At 37.9% G+C, this 16,899-nt stretch overlaps 3 protein-coding genes across 3 annotated transcripts; 1 reads left to right on the forward strand and 2 right to left on the reverse strand.

Annotated features, from left to right (window-relative positions):
• Positions 1-464: 464 nt before the first annotated feature.
• LOC130715772 (uncharacterized) lies at positions 465-3,075 on the reverse strand. The gene is made up of 2 exons (XM_057565891.1): positions 1,937-3,075; positions 465-779 (listed from the first exon to the last, which is right to left on the reverse strand). Exons 1-2 carry the CDS (start codon positions 2,597-2,599, stop codon positions 624-626), a joined length of 819 nt encoding a protein of 272 aa, XP_057421874.1. The 5' UTR covers positions 2,600-3,075; the 3' UTR covers positions 465-623.
• A 4,625-nt stretch (positions 3,076-7,700) lies between these two features.
• Positions 7,701-8,874, reverse strand: LOC130713543 (glyoxylase I 4-like). The gene is made up of 3 exons (XM_057563313.1): positions 8,576-8,874; positions 8,333-8,438; positions 7,701-8,070 (listed from the first exon to the last, which is right to left on the reverse strand). Exons 1-3 carry the CDS (start codon positions 8,716-8,718, stop codon positions 7,810-7,812), a joined length of 510 nt encoding a protein of 169 aa, XP_057419296.1. The 5' UTR covers positions 8,719-8,874; the 3' UTR covers positions 7,701-7,809.
• A 1,907-nt stretch (positions 8,875-10,781) lies between these two features.
• LOC130712686 (mediator of RNA polymerase II transcription subunit 17) lies at positions 10,782-16,127 on the forward strand. Its single transcript, XM_057562504.1, has 8 exons — positions 10,782-10,935; positions 11,020-11,218; positions 13,454-13,567; positions 13,804-13,889; positions 14,115-14,493; positions 14,614-15,075; positions 15,158-15,472; positions 15,617-16,127. Exons 1-8 carry the CDS (start codon positions 10,841-10,843, stop codon positions 15,941-15,943), a joined length of 1,977 nt encoding a protein of 658 aa, XP_057418487.1. The 5' UTR covers positions 10,782-10,840; the 3' UTR covers positions 15,944-16,127.
• Positions 16,128-16,899: the final 772 nt, after the last annotated feature.

The raw sequence follows: 16,899 nt of genomic DNA on the forward strand, positions 1-16,899 counted from the left end.
CTTCTCATCCCACTCCCACCCAACACCACCATCACCAGCGAAACCCCCTCCACATGAGCACCGAGGCAAGTTAAAGGATGGTGTTACTGGTCATAGATCAACCTACAGACGACGCCGCATGTGGCAAAGTTGGGAAGCGCGTGGGTAAAACGAGTCTTCTCTTGTAATGCGTGAATGAGCTGATGGGTTGGGCTTGCCTTGAATGGGCTAATTTGGCCAAGGCGAGATAAGTGGTGGGTTCACAGGAGGATTCTAGCGGCGACGGTGAATGGGAACAGAAGAAAAATGAGTAGAAGAAAAATGTGTTCTAAATTAATAAAAAATTCGATGAGATATCTCTTGTTATCATGACTGAATTATAAACCAAATGAGCTGTGCTCAGATTCCCGGTCCATAAGAAAATGAAACCCAATTTTATAAGCTTTCAGATTTTATACTATTACTAATTTGACACATCTGAGGGAAAAAACAAGGAAGCAAAACCAAAAGAGAATCAATTTGTATGAATGAAACTTTGATTATATTTAAATTTTCATGTACAAACAAACATCTGAATACAAACTTTGCCAGCATGAAAAGTCGTTGCTATATCTCTCTATATATGATAATATATATTATGTACCTCAATCCACCGCCTTCTTAACTTTGGTCTTGAACAGTAGAATGTATAGATTTTCCATTGAAAAATAAAGAAAACACCCCCTTGAATGTGTCACAAAAGAACCAAAACCTGAGCCTACAATGCAATGCCAAACCGGACCATAGGCTTTATCAAACTCCTGCACATGAACATAACATGTAAATTTGTAATCAAATGAATTTACCAAAACATTTTTATTTTGGAAAAAGAGAAATTGTATGTGCATATTCAAATACATGACATAAAATTACAGTGTGGCAAAATCATGGTGGGTAAAAGCAAGTTGCTTTAATTTTTGTTTTTTTCCACCATAATTTTAGCTTTAGGGAGATTTTCTACTATGTATACAAGTATGCAATATATTTTATAAATCTTGCTGACCAAACACATAAATGAAGAAACCCTGTTTAATTATTTAATTCTGCTGTGCACATGGACTTGAGACTCTACCTGATAACTAATATTATTATATCATTAATTGGATGCATTTTTTTTCTGAGATCAATAGATGCATGATTAGCTACAACATTTGGGGCATGGGGGTTGAACACATGGGGTGTTGGGGAATTTTGTAATTCAGATTCAGATTTGATCAGATTAGCTTCTGAATGGTCAAGATCATAAGATCCATTCATAGGTGTTTGCTAGATCAGTGATATAAATATTGTATTGGACCATCTTCAATTATTCTATCCAATAAACACAGAAAGGAAGAGAGAATGAAAGTCTCAACACAAGGTTTCGTCTAGTCACCTTTCACCATTAAATCTTCTGTGGGGTTCATAGAACATATCTCAATCATCCAAAGAAGCAAACTTCCAAAAAGAAAAACCAAAAATATTCTCAATAGCATTCCTGGCTTTTGCATCTCAATCTACTGAACTAATAATTCTAACACCTAACTCCATACCCCTACAACACCATATTAAAGGGAATTTTGATGAAGTGAAATTGAACTCGTATTCTCTGCTGCCTATGCAGCAAACTGACAAGTGTTTACAACTTTTGACCAGTTTAACTTTTTACTAACCAATCTAAATCATTTAACTTAAGAATCAAGGCTAAGTACTTGCAGTAGGGAGCTATAGAGAAAATGGCGGCAGAAGTTTTATATTGAGTGAAATTAACCAATACCTTAATTCAAGGGTCATCAATGGTGAGGTCAAATTAAAGCATACTACAAGAGAAACTGTATCTATACTAGATTATGAAATATAAGTGATACCCAATTAGGAAACTATGTAATTAGCATTGCATTATCAAATTATATCTCTACTCAGATTCTCCTATACATACCTTCTTTATGTTATGAGCTATGTGTTTGCTGCTAAACTTTTCCTGGCTATCATGTGTCCTTCTAGCGCAACGAAAGGCGTGCACTTGCATGAAGCTTGGCATGTCTGAGACCAAAACCTTCACCTGAAGATATGCAGCCACAGAGGAAAATGTTTCAATTTGAGACACTGATTTTCTTCCCTCATCAAATCCTCCTCTTGCTTTTTCTGCTGCAGCATACTTTGTTTCAATGTGAGACACTGATTTTCTTCCTTCCTCAACTATGATCCCTTTTACAGCTGGTGAAGATGATGCCTCTATCATGCTTGACACTGATTTTCTTCCTACCTCAACTATGATCCCTTTTACAGCTGGTGATGATGATGCCTCTATCATGCTTGACACTGACTTTCTTCCCTCCACAAATCCTCCTCTTAATCCTAACTCTAAGCAAGATGTTGATTTCCTCGCCTCAACAAATCCTCCAACTTCCAAGTTTCTGTTGCCACTCTTTTCAACATTATTCAATGTTCGAGTCGGATTTCTTATCCTTTGCAACCAGCTTCGCGACTTCGATTTCTTTTCCTTCTCCACAGCATGCTCTAGCTCTTTGTTTCTCTGGTTTCCATTTCCAATGCCAACTTTGTAAATGTACATGAACCCTCTCTTGTCTTGGTTAGCCATTTCTGAGGCACACTCTTTAGAGAATCAATGAACAACAATTACTAGAACCACCACATGGAAACTACTAATGAGGCATTGAGAAATGCAAATACATACATATATAAATGTTTGACAGGGTATGTTTTGGAATCTCGAGCAATTATTATAATAATGCTTATTGAGAAGAAGTTGACATATTTGTAAAGGGAAACCCATGTGTTTGTGCCTGTGATCAAGGATGTAATAACAAATGAGAGTGTTAATATATTTCACCTATAAGATTTGATATATATTGGTCTGATGCTTCAAAATCGAATAATGATTAGTCTCTGGGGCATTTTTGTCCCCCAGTGGCATGCCTCTAGACAGCCAGCATACACGGACCCCTACCCTTGCCACCGTCTATTTGTTGGGTACCCCCATAAAATGGTCACTATCTTGTATCTGCCACTTTGTAGTTTCTACATTTTTCCCCATGTCTTTAGCAACAAGCATGAATGCTTACACGTTGTTGGATTGATATCGTTTTGGGGGTTAACCAACAATCAATAAGGACCAGGAAATAAGTTTGGTTGAACATTTATGAGAAAGAGATCGACTCTTTGGTAATTTGTGGTAAGGTTTTTGGACACTAGCTAGCACACCACACAGCATAGGCAGATGCTGTGATTTTGAACCTACGAAGTTAGTTGATTCAAGTCGTACATATTCGATTCAGGTTCGGGACTTGTCTATGGAAATAACCCTGTTGGGAGAGTTAACTCTACCAAAATGTGGATGTTATCAGGTCAAAATGGATTGCCTCCCGTGGAGGACATTTGTGAACATTTATGAGAAAGAGATTGACGAACTCTTCGGTAATTTGTGGTAAGGTTTTGGGACACTAGCTAGCACACCACACAACAGATGTTGTGACTTTGGACCAATTCATGGTTGATTCAAGTTATAGATGTTTGATTCTCCTTAAGTAAGGTTAGAGACTTGTTTATGGAATAAACAGCAATGTGAGAGCTAGTCCCACCATGATGTGGATGTTATCGGCTCGGAATGCACTGCCTCCTGTGTCACACCAAAAAAAGATTGAGATAGTTCACCCACTGCTATCAATTAAACTATCAAGCATCAAGTGTGCAGATGCAGCTAAGCTTCCACAAGAAGAAATATGTGAACAATATTGCAACAGCTATGATTTGCAAGATTGATAATTCTAATCAACAAACCCTTGATAAAAAATTAACATCAAGACAAAAATGAAAATAGACTGTTAGTTACAACTTACAATGTATGGAGCAATGAAATTACAGGTCAACTTGACTACTTGAACAACCCTTTAAAATAGGATTATCATTATTGTAGCAGCACAATAATCTTTCTATTCTTCTGCGGCTCTTTGTCTTTGTTATTATTACAGAAACATGTCTGATATATAGATTAAAAGATTAGGGCTAAAATGAGATGAATCGTTTCATGTGAGTTGTGAAGTAAAATATGTTTATGGGTTTGGCAGCATTGTGATTTTAGTAGCCAGACAGTGCTGCAAAATTCATAAATCATGACATACCTTCCAAACTTCCAATTTTGTTTTGTGTGCAGAATAAGTCTATGGGCTACGCTGTTACCCCACAACTGAATTTGTTATGTGGACTGTGGACCACTTGATTCGTTGGTCTGAGATGAGGATTTGCAGGGGGTTCATGAACCAAAGGAGGTGAAGCCAGCAGTAATGATTTTTGCACAGAATAGTCAAATATTTGGTTTGGTTTTACGAAAAAGATTTTGAGCACGCTCAAATTAGTAACAACCACCAGGAGACATTCCCCTTTGCGGCAATTTTTTACCGTCACAAAACTTTACGAAAGTTAAAAATCACCGCTAAGTGAGATGTGTGCAAGTGGTACACTACTATTTAGTGGGCTACGTATAATCACTTTTGGTGTTATGTGAGACTATATTGACCACTCTTAGTCTTAGGTAAAAGGGGTTCTCTACGGGTGATTTAGTTTCACCCTAGTTTTGTCTAAAAAAATCGACAAGAACGGCTCGTTTTAAACAAATGGGACCAAAATTAAACTATTGTGTTAGTTCACGGACCAAAAGTGCAGTTAAGCCAACAAAATAACAATTAGAGTCCCTTGCATACTAGTATGATCCCTCCACTTCTACCTCCTTAGACTTCCCTTCCTTTGGATCCTTTTCCTTCCTAGAGGTTGTTGCTCTAGCTCGGGAATAGCTTGGTTGGGAACGCCAGCGGTGCTCCTAGACAGTCATGTGTGTGGGGAAGAGACCCCTTTTATAGAAGTATACATGATAAGAGGTCCATCTCTTTGAGGGACAAGAACTAGTACTACTTATCAGACACATTTCACTATATGTACACGACCTTGCATAAGGGTTCACCTCCCATCTTCTTTGAACCACAAAATCAATGTGTATTGAGCCACTAGAGAAACTGGCATCATCAACTATGTCTCGGCACTAAAAAGGGAGTAGGACACCAACAAACAAAATATAAATCAATCACAATAAGATAAATATATCAATGTGCATGAATGCATCATGTCCAGCTTCGATATAGTAATCCAAGCCAGTGTTGTGATATGTGATACAATCCACTTTGTATCACATCACACTCAGGCTGAAGTACTAGTCCTAACCTCTTTCAATCAACACCACACATGATATACATGAAGGGCCACAAATCATCTTCAAGAAAGTATTGGGAACAAGTGAGTCGGATTCCTACCTCAAGCCACCTCTTTACGGACTAGAAGATCATATTGGAATTTTGTCTTAATTCTGAATAAGGACTCCATCTACTCGGAAAGTCTCCCAAACCTGAGATAAAGTCCCCAATGGCTGCATCATTACAACTCTTCCCTCAAATTTCTCAGCTTAAGCCATTGGGACCAGGTTGTGCACATGCGATCCACATTGGGAAGTTTCCTTTCTCAGTGGTTATCCCTTTACCTCTCACAAGACACAAATGACACAAGATAATTTTCACATATTAGATTGCAATCATCCCACCTTATCCTTCATTTCATAAGAATCTCATAATTGATAATTCTCCCTCAAAAGTTATGGGATCGCGTACCCCAATGTTTGCAACAATGGATTTGATGCGCACAGCTATTTTTCTTGTGCGTGTGTTAGAACATAGAAGTTCCATGTTTCAACAATTGAGACATTTTGAGGAATTTTATGTTTTAATCTTGATCATTTACGTTAGATCAAATAGTCGGGAGACAGTCATATCACTTGAGATGTTGTTAATATTTATATAAACTAGATCTATTTGAGGAGAGGGGGCACTTTTGAAATCTTGCTACAGCTAATTAAGGAGCTAAAACTATCTACTGGCAAAATTTTAAAGAGAGAAGGAGACTCAAATTCTTGAAACGGCTGGGGAAAGAGAATCATTAATGTTTGTTAGAAAGCAAATGCAGTTCCTATCATGTGGTTAATAAAGGCATCATGGTAGGAATTCAATCCTATCCCTAATCAATAATCATAGACTGAACACAAGGAGAAACATTAACTCTTATCAAATTCAAGACATTTTTCAAGCGCATCAGTGCATCAGGCCACAATCCGATGGTATAGTTGACCAAAGCATAACTAACAATTTTTTTAAAATTAGTGTCAAGTGGCAATTTTTTATAATTTTAAATTTAAATTTAAAAAACCAACCATACTGCATACATGTGTATGTGTAATCATTACAAGTAAAAAAGAGGTATGCATGTAATCTAGATTTTTCTGAGAGAGATGACTGATGACATTGATAATCTTGTTAAAGTGTTTTAATTCATACTACTACTTGTTTGATAATACACATAGTATTGTATGTTGCCTTTTGTATTATCCAATATATTTGATCTCCAAAAAAGAAAAGAAGTTACTATCAAGCATTTAAGTTTTACTTTGGCAGTTAGGAGGCTCAAACAAAGTCATGAATCATTTTCTGTCCTGGCTAGGTGCCCTTGCGTGGCTAAAGTCTCCCATGAGGGAAAATAAAGCCCGAATTGTCAAAAAGGATGCCCCTTGTGCTTAGTAACGGCAACTTCAGTCATAAATGAGTAGTTAGCTTTCATTTATAATCTTCTGATTTCTAGGAAAAGGAAGTTGAACTGAACTACGTTATTTTGTTCATTAATTGAGTCAAAGAGAAACGGAGTTCATAATTTATATATATATGAGCTCATTTACCCTCCTCACTCTCGTTCATTTGAGTTTCTAATAGTGAAAGTTGCAGAAATGGGAGCTCTTTGCAGCCCAAAACATCTAACTAGAACTTCATGTTGTTTTGGACTGAAGGGAGCTCCTAGTTCTTTACTTTCTCGGTGCTCAGTCTACAACTCACAAATGCTCTACAGTGCTTGTCATTAGTATTAGATGATGACTTTAATTCAAGTTTGTGTGAATGTTATCGGCCAATTCAGATTTCACGAATTCTATCATATGTAAGACTGTAAGTTTTGCAATAAATATAATACTGCGTGGTTAAGTTTAGTAGTAGGTTTTTGCAACGGAAGTGCTATTTTTTGTTCTTTTCTTCATGTTCAGATTGACACAAATTGGCCATAAGGCTCAATATTTCTCAGCTAGCCCAAAGGTCTTACAACCAAATAAACACCTAGCCGAGTAGCTAAGGAACATCTCGTCCCATTGCCGAGCGGATTTAGCCAACGCATTAAATGAAGCATCACAAAATAAAAATAATCATCATCTCATCCAAGCTTCTTAGAGAGACCTCATATAACAAAAATAGTGATCATGATTCATGATACAAGTTTGATCGTTTATTTACTCAAACATTACTCATTTTACCAACTCATTGTTTTATCTAGGCTACAAGATTTTCTATCTATTCTAAAAGTTGGATTAAGCACCAGAGTGCCTTTTGCAGGTATACCTCGCCGTTCCTAGTTGAGCTCTGTCATGGTGGTCACAACCGCAACTAGAGCATTCAGCCTACCACCATCACGCGAAGATCAGAGGAGTGTATTGTTCAATTTCTAGAAGAACATTTCATTTCCTCTGTTTCATTGTTGGTGGAATCATAGCAATGGATCATCTATATATATCACCTCACGTTTCCAATTGAATTAAAGAGAGAAAGTTTTCTGCTAATTTTACTTTTCACAAGAAATTTTATTACTATACAATTTTATACAAGAATTGATGGGAATTGTGGTCAGGGCTAGTCACCACCACTTGTTAATTACAAACTACATTGGGATCATTTGTTGAATCTGGTGCTGGTGATGTTGATTTTGAATATTGCAATTGAAACGCGAGCAAGACCATACTTTATCCTCTGATAAAGGCACTACTGGGATGCTGTCACAGTTGCAGATTTCAATCATGGAGCCATCTGGGTCATGGAAGAATAACTGATCAACATAGATTCCGCTTTCCTCTACTTTGCTCTTCACATACTCTATCTTCAATTGCTGCAGTTTATTCTCCACTGCTGCTATATTTTCACACTATACACAAAAAAAACAAATAGTTTCATTTACATAAGTACGCATTATATATAAATGATCTACACTGGGAGTCTGGATACCGAAAGTATGAAAATAGAAAAATAACACATCCCGGGGTTTATTTATGGAAAAATAAACATTTTGAGACACTTTTCTGTTCCCCACAAGTATCTCATGATATGTTACTTTTCTATTTTATACTTTCAGCTGACTGTGTATTCAAACGGACTTGGAACATCAAGAGACAAAGTGAGAAAGATACTTGGAAAGAGATGTGGTTGTCCTTTGGATTAATATGAGCATGCTTGGGCATGCCTTCAGGGTCATTTGATTGGAGGAGGTGTATGCCAATGCCATAATTGAATAACCTACAAAGAATCATAAATCAAATTAACCAAAATAGCATTCAATTAAAATTGCAAATTGTGTTTGACTAAATGTAATTGAGGCTCTCACGAATTTTGGCAATGATGTATACAATCATGTTTCAAATGATCAAACATACCATGCACCATTGAAGTCTAATGAGCTAGGCCTCTTAATTGGAATGAACCCAAGAACGTTTACATAAAAATCAACAGATTTTTCCACTGATCCACACACCAATGAGATATGATTCAATGACTTGAGTTGCAGGGGATTGGCCATTAGGTCCTTCTGACAAACAGGCAGAACAATGAAGAAGAAAACAAAAAGAGAATCAGGTTCTGAAGGTTATGGCGGTGCAAACAAAAACAGGCTTAATTGTATCAAGAATATTAATTATGGATTGGATAGAGATATCTATATATTTATAGGGACTTGGTGAGAAGAGAAGACTCTGAAATTTTCTGTTGCATGTGTTAGAAGTTTCATGTTTCAAGTTTCAACAATGGATATTTGATGTGCACGTACAGCTATGTTTTACACGTAGATTTCTTGTCTGGTGAATCAGGTCTCGACAGATCAAAACTTATCTGGTTTTTTGACACGTCAGTAATTGTTTGTCTTGGTCTATTCTATTCTCTATTGCGTTTGGCGGCTGAGAAACTCTCTGTCACTACTGAAGGGATCAAAACTTGAGATAAGCATTGCATTCCTTATGAAGAAAACGTGCAATTGCTGAGACGATTGTGTGCAGGAAAAGCTACCAACAACGAATTTTCAATGAACTAACATCCTCATCCAATGTTGGCAATGTCATGGTTTTAAATTTTAGTTACAAACTTACAGGCGGCATACATGAATGTGGTTGTGGTTTTGACTAAGCTATTACAAGACGGATGCAATGTTACTTTATTTAAATTTTGTACTAAGTGAATAGAAATCATATTGTTATATTTTTTATCAATACTGGATACTTTTTTAAATTTACATCATCTCTATAAATAATTTAAAAACTATAAAATTATAATTATTCTTACAAAAATTATATATAAAGTTTTTCAGTTTTATTGGAGTTGGATTTAGAATTACGTGTGTGGTTCATCATACCCATATTGATGCCTATGTTAACCAGGCGACCCTTCCATAACTCGTCGTTATGCACATCACCCATCGCACGATGTGCGGTAGTTAGAGCTAAGAGGGACAACTGTTCTATAGTATGGTTCACGGGCACATACCTATGCCAAGTTACAATTTATGGACTCACACAAGGGACACTAGACACAAATATTCTAACCCCCGTGAGATATTGTACATCCTTAAACCTGCCTATATCCTCCAAGCGGCTTAATCCCTCCCATTGACTTGGGCCACACAATTCAATGGCTTTCCCAATCGAATCCCTCGAGGCCAGAGGCCCACTAACCAAGGACTATTCATCCTTCAGAAAAGGTGAACGACATTTGACCCATGAAATCAATGAGCACTATGTGAACCACACGATCGATGCATATAGGCCCTTGGGTAACATTGACCGAACCTAGGATGGTTCTCCTTGGCTCCCTATATGACCAAGAGTCGAATAAACCAAGGTTCACACAATATATTCCAACCCATACTCATCACATGCTCTTGGTAACTTGGACTTCAAGGTGCCTTCGCAGAAGGGCTACACTCGACCTTAGAGCGACTGGCCAAATTTGTCTAATCAAGAATCCGAGGAATATCGTAATTTCATTTGATTGATTTGGCATGACCCCCCTCCACGTGAATGAACTTCATCATCACCACCACGTTGCTGCCTCTCGTAGTAGTAGACATTGTGGAAATTAATGATGTCGAAGATGTCATCTACATTAAATAGGGGATATCTTTTCAGATTCAAACTAATTCAGGGACTTTTTCTAACATCCCTTGGTGGAATTGATGCTGTGAAAATGTGATTGTTTTAGCCAAGTTATAATGACTCTTCTTCATTAGGTGTTTTAAACTATTCATGTGTTGCGTTCGTTGACTCCTCATATTAATGAAAGGTTCCACCTCCTAAAGATGTTTGTATTAGCTACGATGGAAGTGTTTCAGATAACTCATAACGTGTTGGTTTTGGAGACTTTCTTCGTGATCAAAATGACAATCGGGTAGTAAACTTTACTGAATCGCATGGATACAAGCTGCCGTCAAGAGCATGCCTTACCGTTCATATTAATTACAAGGTTACATGTTACACTCTAAAATTTATATTTACAATCTACCCTAATACTTTTACTTTTGTGATTAACTTAATTTTTTATAAAACACATTTTTCCAAATTCTTAATTTTAAAAAAATATAAGAATTGAGTTTATAGAGTGGGTTGTCTCTTTCCCTCAGACATCAAGGAACTGTTGTTCCTCCGAGTCCGACGATGGACGACGCCATGTCATTGCAGCTCTCACTCGACAAGCTCCCAATCAAGCGTTTGGAGTCTATCGAAGAAAACGGATTCGAACGATTCCCTTCGTAAACTCAGACTCACTCTCTCTTTCTTCTTCTAAATTTCTCAAAACCACTCTTTGGAATTTGAACCCTAATTTCACATTGCAGTGATGTTGATAACGAAGAGAAGCGACTCTCGTTGATCAGGCGAATTGACTTCGCTTGGGCCGTTGAGAAGGATGAGGAGAGGAAGAAGCAGAAGAAGAGCTCAAAGGAGCCCTCAACACCATGGCAATGGCAGGGCATGATCGAGAATTTGCAGTTGGCTCATCAGGAGCTTTCTGTCATCATAGATCTCATCAACACTGTGAGTACTTCAATTTATGTTGCTTTTTTGATTTTGCCTGCATTTTAGGAAGAAACCCTAGTGAGAAGTTTAGTTTGTTTATGTGAATATCTGTTTGTAATGATGAAAGAGATTTGGTTGAGGCTATTTGGTTTTTTATGTCTACTAAATTATCCATTTGGAACATGCTTTGGAGGGAAAAGTTTGTATGTAGATTACATAAATTAACTAGTGTCATTCAGCCCAGAATGAAATTAAGGGTTGTTAGTTATGAAGCATGGGTTTGCTGCCACACAAATTGGGTAGGAGTATGCGTTGGTACGTACCAAAACAATTAATTTTTTTTGGGTATGGGTACTTATGACTATGCTTGATTATTATCAATTATTAAACCCTATATGTCAATACTACCTGCCCTTTGCCTTCTCTTTAACCGATTGTCCTTGGCCCATCATTTGTCCGTTTGCCGCACATAATCACTGCCTTACAATGCCAGAGTAACTAATGACCATCACTAGAGTCTTAAATTGTGGTCTGCAACATTAAATGCGCAGTAATATTGAGGTTGCAAGCGGCGCCGCTTCCGCAAAGCGCCGCAATTGTGGTGTGAATCAAATTCACCTGTTTCTCCCGTAACTAATCCGTTTTTCTACCGCAACAGTGTTGTTTTTACCCCGCAACAGAACGAATCAGCTGCAATAGTGTTTCCAGTGGCGATCGGTATCTGAAACCTTGATCGAATTTGCTGTCCTTTCCTGAATTCTTGCTTGCATGCAGATCCTCCAACGGTGGCGAGATCTGTTTCTGGTCTGGGCATCTGGCTGATCCGGACTTCTGGATGATCTGGTGGCTAGTGGAGACTGGAGACGGGGTCATCGCGCCCCTGTTGCGATGCTGGTGCATGTGAGCGATGAAGTAGATAGAGATGAGGAGGGTGAGTGAGGGTTTGTTTGTGATTTGGGAGAGGTGAAGAAGAGCTAGTCATAGAGAGGCAGAGGCTATTTGTGTGGGTTTTAATTGATTGAATGTTTGGACTTTGGGGGAAAGATCAAAGAATTTAAAAACTGATCCCAAAGAGAATGTGTAGATCAAAGAATTTAATTGATTGAATGTTTGGACTTTGCGGTGTGAATCAAATTCACCCGTTTCTCCCGCAACGAAACCATTTTTCTACCGCAAGAGTGCCGTTTTTACCCCGCAACAGAATGAATCAGCCGCAACAGCGTTTCCGGTGGCGATCGGTCTCTGAAACCTTGATCGAATTTTATGTCCTTTCCTGAATTCTCTGTTTCTGATCTGGGGGTCTGGCTGATCTGGACGTCTGGATGATCTAGTGGCTGGTGGAGAAGCAGTCGTTGCGTCCCTGTTGCGGAGCTGGACGGTGAAGCTGGTGTGCGTGTGAGCGATGAAGTAGATAGAGATGAGGAGGGGGAGTGAAGGTTTGTTTGTGATTTGGGAGAGATGAAGAAGAGCTAGTCATAGAGAGGCAGAGGGTCTTTGTGTTGGTTTTAATTGATTAAGTGTTCGGACTTTGGGGGAAAATCAAAGAGTTTAAAAACTGAACACAGAGAGAATGTGTGGGTTATGAATTTTGATTTACTGGTTTTTTTTTTTGTTATGTGTGGTCGTGATTGCCAATTTTCTCAGAGGTCTAGTTAATTAATGTGTTAAGTAAAATGGAAACAAGTTAATAATTAAAGTTGGATTCTCTTGTCTGAAACCTTAATTGGAGGGAATGAAATAGGGATAAAATTATGGGAGGAACCTTTTTAGAAAATGAGGGAGGGAATGTGAAAGGTTTTGAGGTAAAGGTATGCGAGTGAATTTCTTCTTACTTTTTTGTTAAATATAATTTAAACTATTAATTATAATGATGCAAAGTCTTGAAAATTAAATAAAAACGAACACGATACTATAGGTAAAAGATGTAGCAATGATTACAATAGTTTTAGAATTTTTTTTACACATTTTGCGAGCGTAACACGCATTGCAGCGACTGCATCGACCGCAGCAACCGCAACCTCAACCTCTACCTCAATTTAAAGCCCTGATCATCACTTCATCACATGAGTTCTTGCATCATTTGATCTTAATGAAACCTTTGGTGTATAACCCAGTTATTTGCATTCTGGGGAGCTACCATATGTTGACTATTGTCTAAGTTTTTTCTTCTTCTTTTGTGGTACAGTTGGTTATAATGCAAGCTATGTGCAGACTGACAATGAAGATATGATGTTTTGTTGAACTTGTGCATAGGTGGAAGCAAACGATGCAGTGACTGTGGCTAGCATGACAAGGCCAAAACTATTGCCGAATGAAGCATTGTCTGACCTTGCTGTATCTGCAGCCACCAAGCTGCAATGCTACCGTGTAAATATTTTTTTTCTAATAAAAATTGCACTATTTTTATTTTCAGTTTATTTATTTTCACAACAGTAAGTTAAGTTTCCTTTCCAATGAAGTTAGCTTAAATTCTTTAATTAAAAGCATGCTTACAACTTGAGGCATCTTGCATGTCTCATAAATTGTCCATGACAAGCAAAATTGGTTTAGCTTTGTCTAAGATATGAGATGAAATCTTTATCTGAACTCCCTTCTCCATGCAGCAAGTTGGGAAATATTTCAAGCAATCTGCCAAGGCATTTGAACAGCAGGTTGCTCGGGAAGCTAGGTTTTATGGTGCCCTTATCAGGTGATTTTCCATTCGTATCTTTTTAACTTCAATACACTTATTTGGGTCAATGTTAGCAAGAAATTGGAAAACATATTTAGATCTTCGGTAACTGCATTTATTCGCCTTCAATAGCTGGCTCTTATATAATTTAGCAAAATTCCTATATTCATTTCGTCAAGGGTTATTGTTTACTAGCTTACATCACTACCTAAGAACCTAACACATGTCCTAATAAGTGAACAGGTTGCAGCAAAACTGGAAAGTAAAACGGCAACGTCAGCCAGCTATAGGTCCAGGGAATGAAGGCTTCACCTTTGATCTCTTTGATAACACTTATGACCAAGCAGCTATTATCCGGTCATCATTGATGTCCACTGTTCGTGTCAATCATGATGCAGCTGGAATGCTGGCTATAAATGTGTCTCCTAATTCATGCCATTCTCTCCAATTTGGTTTTGTTGGTACACAATCAGATGATACACAGGGGAAATCAAATGAAAACAAATCCGACAGTGAGCATCACTTAGGAGAAACTGGCAAAGAATCTTTAAGTGATGAAGGTTGTGTTAAGAAAACAAATTCACTCCTTCGAGAAGTTCATAAAGCAATTTTCAATGAACAGGTAGATTTCTTCTTTAATTGTTGTTGTTGGTTGGCTGTGTCTAGTTTGGAGTTTGTCCTTTTTTCATACGTTGAACATCTCCCTCTTATTGGTTTGTTGCTTTGGTACTTATGCTTGCAGGTGTTTGATCTGGTGAATCGTGAAGCATTTAACACATCTACAGTTGTCAGTGTGACCGGAATACGGGAAAATTATTTGCAATTAAGCTTAGGTCAACGAACCTCTGTGTACTTATCTTTAGTGTCCTCTGGTCAAGATCATACTAGAGTTGAAGGTGAACTCACCAATAATGTAGAAAATGCAATTTTACCTTTTGAATCTTCTGATGGAATGAAACATGATGCCAAATGGAACACCATCAAGAAGAAAGGGCAGTTTTCCAATTCTACCTGCTATGAGATTTACATTCAACAGATTTATCACGAACTTATATTTGGAAGAGGTAGTGAAAAACCAACTTCCTCTGGTAGTCGTTTATCTGGTGCACAGGCAAAGGATGGATCCAGTCTTCTTAGTCATTTTTTCATGTCTTTGGCTCATAGGATCTTTTCAACTAAAGTTCTTGCGGAACTGGAAAATGTGGTATTGCTCTTTTGAATTAGAGTTAAGCTGCTTGTAATGTAAAGTGGACATTTTTGTTTAATGAAGCCTTTGGTATCTGTAGGTATGCAAGGTCCCATATCTCCAGCTAATCTCTAATCCCACATGGCATTCTCGGGGGTCATCATGGACACTCTTCATGGAGGTTCCTCGGTCTATTCTTCGTGGTAGCCAAATCAAAACAGTAGAGTATTGTGAGAAAAACACTATCAAGCGTCAGTTTTGGACTAAGGTGGTGGTAAATGATGATTGCATCATTGTCAAAGCAGAAGGTTCTCCTAATGTTGCAGGCTTGTTCAAGGGAAAGTCTGAGGAAACCCACTCAATAAACAAGTATAACTGCAACTTAGCTGATCTTGGTGTGGTCATTTTGCAGCAGGTAAAAATGAGGGAAAAAGTTGATATCATTGCAGTAATATTTGTATTTGTAAGTAGAGAATTGCATTCATGTAGTTTGCTAGGATGTACTTGAGAGTCTTATATGTGATAATGGATGCTTATTATTACATTTGAAATCATACAGGTTGCAAGCCAAATTATGAATTGGCTCCATCAGGAAGCTTTGATGGTAGGGATAAAGGTGAATCGGGACTTTTTAAGCTTATCTTTTGAGCTGGAGCAGGGGGAAACCCTTGGCTTAGTTGCAAATGTGGATCCAGAAGATGTTGAAGGCGGTATATCTTGGTGGTTGGTCATGGAGGACAGTTTTGCAGAGGAGCAAAAGCTTCACATAAACGCCACCAATGGTGCATCTGAGTATAGGAAATTTTTAGGTCACTTGTCTCTTGATTTGTTATACGCAACGCTCATGGACTTCGTTAGCTTGTGTAGTGGTGGTAGCGGCCAATGAAGTTTTTAATCTATGTTTTCTGGCACTTTTCAAGTGGTAGATCTTCTGTTTGGTTTAAGTTTTGGCAAACCCAAACTCATGTTTATACCATACCAAACTTAGTTAAAAAATGAGCTACTGGTATGTGCAAGAAATTAAACTTATTGGGAGGATTGTGGCTTCTGCCAGCAGCCCCTTTTGGATACGTCCGGCCCAACATTTCATTCTACATGAACTATCCATCATTAGTTTAGTTATATACTTATATTATGCATATATTGCTCGACTCCCTTTAGATATTAGGTTCTCCCGCTTCGGAAGTTAGCCCCTTAAGGATGTGAGTGTTCAATGCTTGAACAGATTGCTTCCGGTGGAAGATACATGTTTTTGATAGATTAATCTAACAGTTAGTACTGAATCCATTTATCATTGAAGTACTTTGGTAAAGATTTGTAGTTGGTGCGCATAGCCCCACGGTGAGTTTGTAATCAAATGTCCTCTTTCTGTGTGTTGAATGAGTAGATTTTTAAGCCTAATCAGTAATCACCCTGCACCACAGAAAACTGATTGCATTAGGACTTTAAAGGCTCCCTTGCTGCAAGAGTGCCACAAAGGTAGCTGTCATATTGTGGCGGCTCCTCTTGTCATGGAGCTAGCTAAAGTCAGGGAGGGACCATGACCCCCCACCTCCTCATTAAAAATATAATAATAATAACTTTCACATGTTTATAATGAAAAAACTTAATTTGACAGTTGGCTTTTCTTCAAAGGCTAATTTTTGAAAAATAAGGAAAAAATATTAATAATTTCACGTGTTTGATTCAACGTATGGATAGCAAAACGTTCTGTTGGCCATACATGAGCTGGAATTCAAGCATTCACTTGAGTATCAAGCAAGAAATGCACATTGCTCCTTCCAAAAAAAGGGTGTTGGATGAAGATGCTATTATACAAGATATCTTTTTGGCAGAAATAGA

Source organism: Lotus japonicus, chromosome 4, assembly GCF_012489685.1.
Source record: "Lotus japonicus ecotype B-129 chromosome 4, LjGifu_v1.2".
In the NCBI taxonomy this organism is placed as follows: domain Eukaryota; kingdom Viridiplantae; phylum Streptophyta; class Magnoliopsida; order Fabales; family Fabaceae; genus Lotus; species Lotus japonicus.

Coding starts and splice junctions, on each gene's coding strand:
- LOC130715772 (XM_057565891.1), bottom strand. CDS start 2,599: ATGGCTAACCAAGACAAGAGAGGGTTCATGTACATTTACAAAGTTGGC. Junction 780..1,936: donor TAGCTCATAACATAAAGAAG/GTATGTATAGGA, acceptor GTTCATGTGCAG/GAGTTTGATAAAGCCTATGG.
- LOC130713543 (XM_057563313.1), bottom strand. CDS start 8,718: ATGGCCAATCCCCTGCAACTCAAGTCATTGAATCATATCTCATTGGTG. Junction 8,439..8,575: donor TTAGACTTCAATGGTGCATG/GTATGTTTGATC, acceptor GATTCTTTGTAG/GTTATTCAATTATGGCATTG. Junction 8,071..8,332: donor ACAACCACATCTCTTTCCAA/GTATCTTTCTCA, acceptor TTTTGTGTATAG/TGTGAAAATATAGCAGCAGT.
- LOC130712686 (XM_057562504.1), top strand. CDS start 10,841: ATGGACGACGCCATGTCATTGCAGCTCTCACTCGACAAGCTCCCAATC. Junction 10,936..11,019: donor GGATTCGAACGATTCCCTTC/GTAAACTCAGAC, acceptor TTCACATTGCAG/TGATGTTGATAACGAAGAGA. Junction 14,494..14,613: donor AAGCAATTTTCAATGAACAG/GTAGATTTCTTC, acceptor TTATGCTTGCAG/GTGTTTGATCTGGTGAATCG.